We start from the raw sequence: 14,102 nt of genomic DNA on the forward strand, positions 1-14,102 counted from the left end.
GCTTAATCGTTACATCGGAGGTCGTATTAGCGATCTAGCACTGTTGCTTGGACCATCATCGACCTCTGGACCAGTGTTGGTGGTGTTAGGGTTCCACCACCATAAAATCGACGAGCGCACAATCAAATAGTACAAATCGACGCCACCTGCATTTGCTGCTCCAGCCATAAATGTCACCACCCATGCCAGTGCCTCTTTTCAGATCCAATTTCTTTTGTCGGACATTCAATTTGTAGGTTCTCATTTTACCGAGTTTGGCTGAAATCCTTTTCAGTCTTTGAAAATTTCAACGACTCTTCATTGGATATGCAATCATCTTTAGACCACTGTATCTACACGACCTACGTGGATTTGATTTTAGTAGGATTGTTTTAGGTTTCATTTTAGTTTTAATTTTGTTTGATCTTAAGGAAGAAACTTGGAGAACCAACAATTCATATTAGGCGCCTAAATATTTCAGAAGGGTGCATGATGGTGGTCACAACTGGGATTTTAGTTATGGATTTGAGCTTGAAATGCATGTTTGATTTTGAATTTAGGTTTGGGTTTGAGTTGTTGGTTCGATTTTGGTTTCAAATCTGAGTAGCATATTCGATTTTGGCCGAAGAACTGAAATTGTGTTTCGAGATGATCACTAGATGTGATGTCGGCACTAAAAGAGGAACCAGAAAAGGATTTAAGGTGGAGCAGGTTCTTTTTCAAAAAATATATTAATAGTTTACTTTATTTAATAATAATTAAAATAATAAAGAAAGAACTAAAAAATAAAAGTATACCATTAAGGGCAATACGTCTGCTATGGACCAAACACGCAACAAAATTACATATTAGACACAGTCCGAATTAAGAAAAAGAATTAGAGACCAAACACACAGAATACCCGAAACCACAAGGACCATTTGTGTAAGTGAATCTTGTTTTTCTTTGTATAATGATTTAAAAGCATAAATTGGTGTATACCAGGAAAAAATGTTATATATAGGTCAGTTTCCTTTTATAAAGAGGGAAAGTACATGATTTAAAAGGATTTTATCCTTCCTACAAAAATGTTATACCCAATGGTATTTATTTCGTTGAGAGAAAGATAGACAATGGGTGTGTTTGACAAAAGTAGTTGTTAGCTGGTAACGTGTAGCGGGTAGCAGGAAGTTGTAGCTTTTATTTATTATATGAATGTTTGACAAAAATAGCTGAAAGTTTTTGAAATATATAAAATTAATAAAAGAACAATTGATTGAAAATAAATAAATATATAAATATATTTTAAGGGTAATTATAAAGATTAATTTCAAAAACTCAGTAGCGTTTTGCTAAATACTACATGAAGCAGCCTTTAGAATTAGAGCGTTTTGTTTAAACTAAATGTTTAACGCTCATATTGTCAAACAAAACTTTTTGTTTAAACTGAAACGTTTTGTCAAAAGTTAAAAACTAAAAACTCTCAAATGCTTCCAAAAACTCTGTATCAAACACGTCATATGTTATCTAGCATTAACTATGTATCACTTGTGGGTTTTAATAAAATTATGTCTCGGGTACAAACAAACAAAAAACAAATAATAATAATGATAATAGAATAAAGATAGATTATTGTCGAAATCAAACTTTCTTTGTCTCATTTACTATCGATAATAATACAACAAACATTTGGCATATCAATTATTGATCTTTTGTTTTCCAGCATTAACTATGTTGTCCAATTCATTCCAAACCTCAAAATCGATGGATTTCTCTTCTCACAAATTGGTATATCTATTGGTTAGGTTTTGTTTGTTCCTTCCGTATACGGTATAAACTAACTTGATTTAGATTTATTAAAGAAACCATAATACTGATGAAATTAAATTATTTCTAATGAATGAATGTTTATGAAAACTTGGTTATTAATTATTTTGCAAAAAAAAAAAAAAAAAAAAAAAAAAAATAATTCTCCTTAGGACATAATATTCCACAATACTTGGCTTTAATAGAAATGATACAAGCATAAAAATATCACTTCGTAAATAGATTCCTACTGTATTGGAATTCAACGTGGTTTATATATTACAATACATTGCGTCTCATTCTTAATCTTTTCCTCTTACAGTATAACAACACGCTATATATATCTCAACTTACGTCTTCTTCCGTTCTCTTTCTTTCCAGTGGAGGTGGTTGTGATGGCATCGGTGGTTCTACGGTGGTTACCGGTGACACCACCATCTCAGTATGAGCGGTTGCCGCCTCTCTTGCCTCCCGAAACTTCTTGTAGATATCACTTCGGTAGAATTTTCTTGTTCTTATCACTAAAATAAACGAAATAAAAGCTGCAAAAACTGTCGCACCAGTTATAACAAGGAAAGACAATTTATAACAGTCAACTCCTGTACACGTTAGATCTTTCCCATGTTCTCGTTCTAATCCCTTCGCTTTCATTTGTCTTTCTGCCTCTTTGTCATAAAGTGCACCGGCGACCACCACATTAAGGATGTAAGCTCCGACGGGGCTTGCGCCACCACCCAAATTGTACAAAGTAGAGTAGTATTTCAACCCGAATATTTCAGATATGATTGCGAAAATCAATGGCCATTGAGCTCCAAAACAAAAACCCATTATGATCGATGAAACGTAGAGCCCATTTGGTACTCCCATGGCAATTATGACATGTCCCACACAAGAAACACAAAGGACGATTGTGAGCATTAATGGGCGTGGAAATTTATACCTTGCTAAAAGGATTTCCGAAAGAAAACCGGATGTGACCCGACCCAGATAATTCCAAATACTCACGAGAGACACGAAGGTGGTGATACTCGTACTTGGGTACCCGAGAGACCGCCCGATTTGACCCAGGTTGTCAATCGCCGTCAAAGTGCCGCCAACGCCGAAGGTGGTGGTGGTGAATAGTATCAACATGTCGATACTAAAAACCGCTTGTAAGATAGTGAAATCATCTCCTCTTTCCGGTGGAGCAAAAACGGTTTTCCAGCAAGAAACTTCTTTCTCCGGCGGTGGTGGCGGTGGCGTGACAAGGTCATTCCTTGTGGTTGGATTCTCGGTTATTACCTTCACCGGAAAATGATGATGAACCACCTCCTGATTCTTTTTCCAAAGCTTGAATTCTTCCTTGAACACGATACCAATAGGGGCAAAGAGTAGAACCACAACAACGGAAGCTGTGGCAGCATACTCTGCCTCCGAAAAGTGTAGCTTGTTATGAGTTATGATTATAATCATAAGAAACCCTGCTAACCCTAATGAAATATATAAAAAATTATAGAAAGTTTTTAGCTCATTTGACTGTTGAACAACCTTCAAGATTCTAACAATTCGAAGAAAAACTATGGAGACAGCTGCTGGAAGCCATCCGATGAACAAGATAAGTGATCTTGGATCATGCCCATAAAAGCCATTATATAGTTGAGTGATAATCGCGCCACTTAACCCTACAAAACCCTTCAAAAGTCCCAAAACCACCCCACGACTTTCTGGGAAGTTTTGTACACAAGTGACTAAAGCTCCTGTATTAGCAAATGTTTGTGAGTTTGCACCTATGCAAATGAACAAACACATTTGCCAAACCGGTGGTTTTGCGATCTTTCCGGTGACTGCCAGCCAAATCATGAAGTACCCACAGAAGTTCATGCCGGCGCCAAGGAGGAGCACCACCCACGGTGGTGAGATTTCGTTAATTAACCCGGAGATGATTCCAACATTGCCACCCAAGTCTTTGAAAGTGCTAAGGAGATTAAGGGTGCTTTGATCATACCCAAGGGAGGATTTGATGTCGCCGGAGTATATAGCAAATATGTAAGTAGCTCCGGCGACTGACATGATGAGAAGGCAGGCGAACACCATGAACCACCGCCCTGTGACGACATGGAGACCGAAGCTAGCAATATTGGTCATCCCTCCACCACCACCGGAGGAACCAGAACGAGAAGGCTGAGCCACCACCATGCGTTCGATATTTTGGTTTTCGTGGATAGAAAATATGTGGGAGTTGAGATGTGCATACGAGAGAGTGATGAATATGGTGTTGTGTCACATCCATTTATAACACTATTCATGTTGTAGACAAATTGTTTTGTTGACTTTGAAGTGGACCTACTTCTGTATTTGGATTGGGAAGTGAAGAGGAATCAAAGATAAATTCAAAGTATATCGCAATCATCGACGATTGATGTGTCCAATTATCATGGAATGTCAAGAACCTTTTCGTAAAAATTAGTAAAACTAATGTACCGGCTTTTATTTATTTATTTATTTATTTTGCATCTTTCGTAAAATTTATAAAAGCATATAAAAAATAGAAAAAACTTCGGAATAATTAATTTATGAATAAATTCTTTCGAAAAAAGATTAGGTTAATCTCATAAAACATTTTACATAGTGGGTTTTTTCGAATTAAAATTTTATTTTATATTTTTGGTTGACAAAAACTTTGTATTTTTTTTTTTTTTTCGATACGATTATTTTAGGAATTTTTTTTAATAAATATTTATAAAATGTTAGGGTATTATTTTAAAAGAAAAAAACATGTTTTTCGGAAAACAATAAAAAGCTTGAAGGTTTTTTTAAATAAAAAAAAAAAAAAAAAAAGTGGAAGGCCTTGCCTGAGTGCGACTGACCAATTTGGTAGAAGTTTTGTCTGTTAAATTGAAGGTGTTAAATTCTAACCCTGGCGTTTAACAATTTCGCGATGCTAACTTATAACAGCTAATCCAACCATTTAAAAAAAAAGTTTATTTTCATTTTTCCAAAAAATGAAAATAAAAAAAAAACAACTTTTAAAGAAAAATATCACCATATAAGATTACTTATGAAATTAAGCCTATCAATCATTATTGCTACGATATGCTTTCATATTGATTTTAATGAAAAAATATTGGAGAAATTGAGTAAACTAATAACCATAATAAATTAGATTTATAAAGAAAATAATAAATTTTTTCAATTTCTTAAAAATAATAGTTTTCTCCATAATGTGTCATTTCAGAGTATATATATTCATTCCAAAGTTGGCGGTGGTTAGTAGTAATTTTGTTCGGAATCTGACATTCGTACTTTCCAAACTGGGAAGTATATTTCCATAACTAGTATATAATATAGGGGTGTTTAAGACTTTTAATATTAGAGTATTTGATTTACTATTCTTTCTTTCCTATTTCATAAAGCTTTTAGATACTTAAAAAAATAAGTTCGTAGGAATTTTTAAAGTACTAGTTTCTAGTGAAGGGAAATGGTAGTTAATCGAGGAATCTATGTAGTGATGGATTTTATAAGTTATAATTAAAACATGTGGAGAAAAAACTTAACCCATAAGTTCGCATGTGTGACATCCTAAATTTCCACAGCTAGAAAAGACCGATTTGTTTATGATTTGTTTTAAAATCAGAGTAATCATTTAAATGAAACTGTTGCGGAATTTGTTTTTAAAACAAAATATGATAAGAATTTATCAAAACATTTCTTAAAGAAATGTATTTTTATTATATAACAAAATCTCAGGATGTCATATACAGACCAAAATCATAAACTGGAAAAAATAGATCTTACAACAATTATTTATAACTAGTGGTCTATAAACTTAGTAGATCAGACTTGGGAGCCTGGTGAGCATATAGGGTTTTCAACCCATATCATATATATATATATATATATATATATATATATATATGTATATATATGTATATATATATATATATATATATATATATATATATATATATATATATATTATAATTTAGAAACTCATATAATTTTACCATATATAAGCAACTCTTACCCCACCCAGTCGATCCCCACAACGACACAATCTATGCTCTCATATCTCAAATTTGCATCCTTACCTAATCCATACTCATGGACCCAAAACTAACCTCTCTACCTAATCCATACTCCCAAATTAATAATAAATAACTATGTCTTAGTCTATAGCTACCAAAGTTTTTCTCGTTATCGACAATATCGTTTTCGAGACTCTTCCCGCAATACATGTCAATGGGTTTTTAGAGTACACCGGTGAATATTAAGTTCACAACACCTACAAGTTGCGAGCCTGCTACTGTCTCACTTGACTATTTAGATTTATCTGTGGTTGTCATCCCTACTCTGCTGAATGACGGAGCCATCGCTTGAGTAAAGGTTTCACTCATATTTCACCTGTCACCCTTATCTCATGATCTATATCACCTTTTGTCTCATTATCCAACTCATCTTTTATCACACACCAACTATCTCATCGACCCATATTCTACCCAACATATTTGTAGATATAAAATACATATATAGTTTAACTCATTTAAAACCTGTATAAAACATTCATCCAACTCATCTTTTATCACACACGAACTATCTGATCTACCTATGTTCTACCCAACATATTTGTAGATATGAAATACATATACAGTTTAACTCATTAAAAACCTATATAAAACATTCATCCAACTCCCATCTCAAGTAAATAAACAACGTATAAACACATAGCACGTATTTCATAACAAATACTTCATACCTATGCGGTAGAAGAAAGTAACTACACACTCACATGTTAAGATGATTGTCATACAGCACTACGACTCTTCAAGTAGAGTTCTTCTATGAAACCGAGATATCTTCACACACCAGGCTTCTCGTGGGCAGAGCTTCGGCTTGAAACTCATTTCTCATTGGGATCTTCGGGGCTTCGGGTGTCAGGATGATATAGGGGCTTTGGCGGTATAACTTGCACGTAAAATGAGGTAATATGGGTGAGAGGAAAGAAATTGACCAAAAAAACTCGGCTGCCCTTGCTTTGTATTTATAGGAGGCTGAAATGCTATGCTTACGTCATAAGCCACTAATGCTCACATTGTGAGTTCGATGTCATTGCGTTTGTCATCAGGCCACTTGCTCTGGAAGATGTCCATCACCTACTCACACCGTGAACACTATACTCACGTCGTGAGCTCTAACACAGGCCTCGAAGTTTGTGTTCCTAACTTCAGAAATTCGTATCTCTCGCATACGAGCTCCGTTCTCGACGTTCTTTATATGCACGCGTAGGTGAGATTATGTTATACAACTCTTGTTTAGACTCCGTCGGCTAATTTTTAATTTAACAATTATTATTTTATTTTTAGTAGGCCGGGGCAGGAAAAATCCATTAGGATTTCACAACTTCTTTATCTAACATCCGTTTCCATCTGTCATTTTACCGTTGCATTACTATCGACGAGATCATCGATTTTTGTTTAGATTGTTTTGGTTAGAAATCACTCGATCTCATAATCGAACTTTGGGCTGCATACCGCTAAGTCGAAACTTTGAAAAATCATAACTTTCTCATACGAAGTCAGATTTAGACGTTCTTTTTATGCACTCTCTCGTTTTAACATATTCTATGACTTTCGTTTAGATCACTAAGACTATATATCGCTCTATCATAAATTCACTATTTATGTCCTACAACGTCGTGTCGAATTCGTCGTGAAACTTCAACATGTCATAACTTCTTCGTTATAATCCGGATTTCAGTGTTCTTTATATGTACGAAACTTTGTGACATATTCTACAACTTGGTTAAGATTATTTATTCTAAACACTCTTCTATCAAAAATTCATTTTTAGACGCTTATCGTCTGTTAATTGACTAGCCCTGATCTACAAGTGTTACAGTTATCTCCCCCTTAGGATAATTACATCCCGGAATCATGAACGAAACAAGGCAGTATAATGACTCCATACGTTATCTCTTCATCCTATATAATAATCGTAATTTCTATGTTTCTTCGAATGCGTATCTAACTCCTGATCTTCTTGACTGCAAGCGGTGCTTGATCTTGCACCCATTCTCTATGTCTTGTTACACTTTCAGTCATGACCTTCATGTCACAAACTCGCTCTTTATCAGAGACTCCTTCTTCTTAGCAAACGTAAGATAAGTTTATCTGATTTCCACGATAGAACGATGGGTCACGTTCTAATGAACTCTCATCATATGTTGTAACGCTCAGACTCAGGTCTCTTAGAGTCAAATTACGGAATGGAATATGCTTTCGTTCATGTTCTAATGTGATATAATCACATTTTAATATGTAGCATTTCTAGCTACCAACTTCTTTAACTAGCGCAATACTTTTATTGACCGCTTCGATTATCTTTCACTTCAATCTGATGGCTTAAGTTAGATGCTACATCGAACTTGGTTCCATAAACCACGTAACATACTCATCTTAGTCGGACTCAATTTGATATGACCACTAGGGTCGAAACAACAATCATCTTCTTAATCATTACCGAAACGATGGTAAAGACATACTTGAATAAAACGAAATCAATTACTAGCTTCTTGGTAACCTTGTGACTTTCCCTGATCCAAGCGTGAGTCATGTGCTTCCGGTAGTATAGGCCTCTACTACTATTCACACATACTCATACTCGTCCCAAGTATTGTCTCACAATCCCCAACTTCTTATCTCCTAAAATTACAAAAAAAATTTAACACATAAGAATGTGTCCAAATAATCATAAATTTTTTCCTAGGCTCTACTAGTACTTCTTTCATGCGTATCTTCAGTCATCAATCATGCTTCAACTCGATTGGTGATGGAAATGCTAGACGATGGGGCAACTTCAAGAATTACGAAAACCATTCCATCATCCTGCCAATCGAAGATGTACTTCAGACGTACCGTACTCCTTTAAACATAATGTTATTTTATCAGACATATTCTAAAGGCAAGATACCACTTACAATATCTTCCGATAGGTTTCATTCAATACATTATATAACCAAACCATGATTTATATTATTTCTTGAAACGATTACACAGAGGCTCAAGTTTACCATATACTATGCCTCTAATTGGCTATACCACATGCTACTATTCACATTGCTACTTCATAACTTGATCTTCGAGCATCAAGTCTTTACTTTTAAATCCTAGCGTTGTTATTTTCTTCGTCGAGGATATTCTGAAATTCCATTGGCGTTGGTGGTGTGCTCGGACTTGCTACTTCATTTTTCTTCTGGCAGTCCCTAGAAATATGTCCTCCTTCCCTACATCCGTATCACACCCTATTGGTGTCACACCCCCAAACCAAGGATGGCGGAAACGTCCGGGTGTGGAGGACTTCATGTAGAGTATCACAACAATGAGTATAATAGTGCTCAAAGTAAATACAACCATCACAAATATAATTGAAAAAAAGTTACATCAAAGCACATGTTTACATGATTCACATCAATTACATTATGATACAAAATGAACTGTTTGACGATTTATCGTCCCATCCTCAAAACGTTGTTGATTTCCTGTTTTCACTGAATTCCTGAGAATACAAGTAGTTTTGAAAAAGTGTCAACACAAAGGTTGGTGAGTTCATAAGAGATTTCGTTAGAAAAGTAAACCCTTTTCCTTATAAAAGCGTTAGAATATGTATCCAGAAAATCCGATATTTTCTTTAAAATCTGTGTAATGTAGTCTTATGACCGAAGACCAAAATGTATAAGTAACCTCTCTTAATAATAGAAAATGATATGTGTTTAAATGGACATGAACGCGTTTGAATTAAATGAAATTTCCGTATTTTCTTATGTTTATTAATACTTTATGTATATGTAGTCCTAAATCCGAGGACCGAGAAATAACAAGTATTGGCCATACTTAAAGATATAAATGTGGTTTCAAATGATGTGTAGGCGTAATTTACCAAAACCGAAAGTGTACAGTGATATCTGTAATCATTGAGATAAAAAGTGATTTTAAATCGACATAAAACCCATTTAGGTTTTATAAATAAAATCCCGTAAACTTTATGGATTGTTATATCCCTATGTGAGTCGCTATAATCATACTATGACTATGTGAACCTGCCACGACGTTTCTCAGGCGTCGTGAAACTGAAATGACATTTGTCACCCGTAGACCTGCAGGTCCCACTGTAGCTAGCAGCAAGGTGTGGGGTGTCAAACCCAATATAGATCTATATACAAGTATCACATTCTCCCTCTAGGAGATTCTGATTATAACTACCAGGAATTATGTGACAACCCGAAATTTCCATTCTGTACAAACAATATTACTTCAATAGAAGTTATAGCAGTCAAAGTTGATTTTCGGACTTTTCGCGTAAGTTTGAGTAAATCAGGGTTTTCACTTCAGGAAATACCAGCAGAGTGGGTGCACTAGGGTTTTGTGCAACACTGTTATTCCGTCACTCTAGGACATTAGAGTTCATTCCAGAAATAAAAATATTTTCTGCCAAAATATTTCAGGACTATAAATAGTTTTCTGAACCAAATTTATTCATTATTCACATTTCCAACTAGAGAAAAGCCATTTTCTCTCTGACGGATCTTCGGGTTTTTATACCAAAACGTGAGTAACTCTTTATAGTAATGTTAGAAAGCTTTATATGTGTTTATAACATGATTTAGAAGGCTAAATCATGAGATCTAGGAGTTTACACCCCAAGGTGTTCTTGGGCGGTAAACTCCCGAAACGAAGCCAAAACCAACCCTTGCGTTATGATAAAGCCTTAGACTCATATGTATACATGTTAGGGACAAGAAAACAACCAAAAATCCACCCAAGTTTGGGAGTTTACGGCCCTAGATTATCATAGGCCGTAAACTCCAAATTCAAACCCTAAATGGTGATTTAAGGACTATAAGACTTAAAGGCTTTTATCTAGGCTAATTCCCCAAGTAGAATAAGGTCTTAAACACATCAAATGACACAAATCAAAGTGAGTTTACGGCCCAAGAGAAGCTTAGGCCGTAAACTCCATAAGAACGGACAAAAGTGTGGTTTCAAGACACCTAAAGCCCTAGACCCTTTCATGGAATTGTTTCCTACAAAAATGAGGAACCTATATACATAAAAATCACTCATCAAAGTGAGTTTACGGCCAAGAGAATGTTCTTGGGCCGTAAACTCAAAAGGATGGCACCAAAGTGTGCCTAGGGTTCTCATTAGCTTTAAACAATTGTCTAGAACATATCCCACAAGTGCAAGAGGCTTGAAAGCAACTAGAACCCACATTTCTTAGAGTTTACGGCCGTAAACTCTAAGGGTAATAGCCTTGAGGCCGTAAACTCCTAATTGGAGTACTTCTAGACCTTAAACCCTTCCAAGGACTTAACCACTAAGTTAGAACAATTCTAGAAAGCATTTGGGACTTCAAAACACACCAAACACACATGTTTGGGAGTTTACGGCCGTAAACTCAAGAGTTTACAACCGTAAACTCCATGTGTGATTTTTTATAGAGAGTAAACTCAATTATAGGGTCCTTTGGAAACCCTAAAACACAAATACCCTGTCCCACAATAACTTAGATGCAATCCTTATGGCTTAAAATACTTATATAAAGTGTTTATTATGCCTAGGATGTCTTAAACATTATCAATTAGTCATTTGAGTCTAATTGAGTACATATATGTGTGATTATATGTTCATTAGGATCGTAGTGTGTGCACAAGTCCTCGCTTGACACCTAGCAATCCGATACCGTTCAGTTCATTCCAATCACCAACTACAGGTGAGTTCATACCCCTAATCAATGTTTTAAATGATTTTAAATGCTTTAAAGGGGGGGAATACAAGTAGAAACAAACATGTTATTAAATCATTATTATGTATTTTATAACAGTGTTTGTCATTTAACAGATTTCACATACTACAAAATGTGATGCATGAAATGGTTTTAAATCTTAAAAACGCATTGTTATCAAATGTTTTACCTTTGAAATGTATATCAAAAATGACATCATGTCATCATTAATTTTCGTTTGAAAACCCATAAGATGTCTTATAAAACCATTTTACATTATTAAACTAAACAATGCATGTACACTTATGTTCTTATATATGTATTGATGTTATAGTTTACAGTTTTCATTTAGTTTCTCACACCCTTGAGTAGTAAGAGTGTATAAACCTACTTGAACAACCAATTGCCTTCCAGCAAACTATCATATGGATAATTTGGAGATATCATTACCTGATACATGAGTACCTTTACAGTTGATTACATGATACATGAGTACGTTTACATATACTTACATGATACATGAATACCATAAATGAATACTGTTACTTAGATACATTATCCTGTACTCACTTACGTGGATATTTGTACCTAAAGTTATTAGGAAGATTTATTCGTACCTTCTGTGTAAATTTTCCTGCCTATCCCAGTTCAATGGGATGTCTATACGGGACTAACCATTCCGGAACCCAGCTATTAGCAACACTGGGTGATGAACATCTACGGATGTCTAAGGTTGTTTCTGATATTAGAGGTCAGTTACGGAACTAACCATTCCTCCATCCCCTGTTGCAACAGAGGATGAGATGAAACTCTTCGGACGATCATTAGGTTAACGTTTTTATGGGATTAACCCCCCCCTCCACCCTGCTGCTGCTACAGAGGGTGAGTGGACAATCTTCGGATGTTCATCCGGTATACCTATCACTTCGGCGATGTCGTGATAATCCTGGTCACTCAGGGTTAACACTTACATGATTATATTTTTCCTATTTACTTTATTTTGTGATACTTTCACATAAACGAAGAGTTAGACTAAGTACTCTAGTACTAGTCAATAGAAAGGAAAAACTATCATATTACTTACAAAACATTCGGGTCTTGGTAGAAGACTACCTAGTCATTACAAAACATTCGAGTCTTGGTAGAAGGCTACATAGTCATAACAAAACATTCGAGTCTTGGTAGAAGACTACCTAGTCATTACAAAACATTCGAGTCTTGGTAGAAGGCTACATAGTCATAACAAAACATTATCATTTCCCTGTTTACCTTATTTTGTGATTCTTTCACATAAACGATGAGTTAGACTAAGTACTTTAGTACTAAACAATAGAAAGGAAAACTATCATTTTACTTACAAAACATTCGGGTCTTGGTAGAAGACTACACTTCATATGTACAGAACATTCAGGTCTTGGTAGAAGACTGCATTTCATACTTATAGAAAATAAGGGTTTTTCTAGGGTTTTCATACGTACATCAACATCTTCATTTAACGATTTACATGGCCTTTATAACAGATTTTCACAAACAAGGCAATGACACTTATATACTTATGAATTCACCAGCTTTAAAGCTGATACTCGCTTTCAAAATAACTTGTATTCTCAGGTCATCAGTAGACAGGTACGGAGGCCAGGTTTTTGAGAAAACGGAGCAGACAAGTCTCGTCTTTTATTTTGATTGTATATTTTGGTGTCTTACTACAATGAAAGAACACACATGTATCAAAACTTTACTTATAATGCAATGGATGATGTTGTTGCTTGTTTACTTATATTACATTGTTGTGATATTGTACATGACGTCCTCCGCCCCAGAACGTTTCCGCCGTTCCTGGTTTTGGGGTGTTACAGATTGGTATCAGAGCATTGTTTATAGTGAATATAGTATATCAACCCATAAAAGATATACTAACTATAAATACATAAGGGATTAAAAATACTCTGACTAAGAGTTTACACTTTAAATAATAAAATATTTAAGTAAGTATACGTGTTGCATTCATACTAAAATCAGTGTCACTAGGACAGTACAAAAGAATTACGATTGTTGGACAACACAAGTGGGCTTAGAGACATATGGTCAAAACTAGGAAGATATAGCCTGATCACCTATATTATCCGAGAGTTGACTAGTATGTGCCTAAGTATAAGTGTGTGGTTGCAACAATGCAAAAATCTTACCAACCCTACAACAATGAGAACAATAGAACATCACATTAAAATTAAAATACTATATGAGTATTTGTTGTTACTATAAGTACTTTATACTTGAGAACTAAAACGGGATCTTCATTTCTAAGTTGATAGTTGCTAAGTGGATACACTAAGGCTACATGTAATTAGGATGTTATAGACTTAGAATCAGTGATAATTTTGCCTTACCCCTATTCTGTGTGAATGTGGAAATAAGGTCACTTATTCGAAGGTCTATCCTGTTTAGATTACACATAGCTGGTATGCACTTCAGAAATAGCAATGTAACTAATGAAGGTTTTCTAAATAATTATCTAGATAGTTCATCTAATAATTATCCTCATACCCTAAATTCTCGCATATAAAACATAACTGGACTCCATC

At 35.0% G+C, this 14,102-nt stretch overlaps 1 protein-coding gene across 1 annotated transcript; it reads right to left on the reverse strand.

Annotated features, from left to right (window-relative positions):
* Window positions 1-1,996: 1,996 nt before the first annotated feature.
* LOC145030844 (protein NUCLEAR FUSION DEFECTIVE 4-like) lies at window positions 1,997-4,024 on the reverse strand. The gene has a single exon (XM_078979276.1). The coding sequence runs from the start codon at window positions 3,937-3,939 to the stop codon at window positions 2,110-2,112; it is 1,830 nt and encodes a 609-aa protein (XP_078835402.1). The 5' UTR covers window positions 3,940-4,024; the 3' UTR covers window positions 1,997-2,109.
* Window positions 4,025-14,102: the final 10,078 nt, after the last annotated feature.

Source organism: Lactuca saligna, chromosome 2, assembly GCF_052625555.1.
Source record: "Lactuca saligna cultivar CGN05327 chromosome 2, ASM5262555v1, whole genome shotgun sequence".
NCBI lineage: Eukaryota > Viridiplantae > Streptophyta > Magnoliopsida > Asterales > Asteraceae > Lactuca > Lactuca saligna.

Coding starts and splice junctions, on each gene's coding strand:
- LOC145030844 (XM_078979276.1), bottom strand. CDS start 3,939: ATGGTGGTGGCTCAGCCTTCTCGTTCTGGTTCCTCCGGTGGTGGTGGA.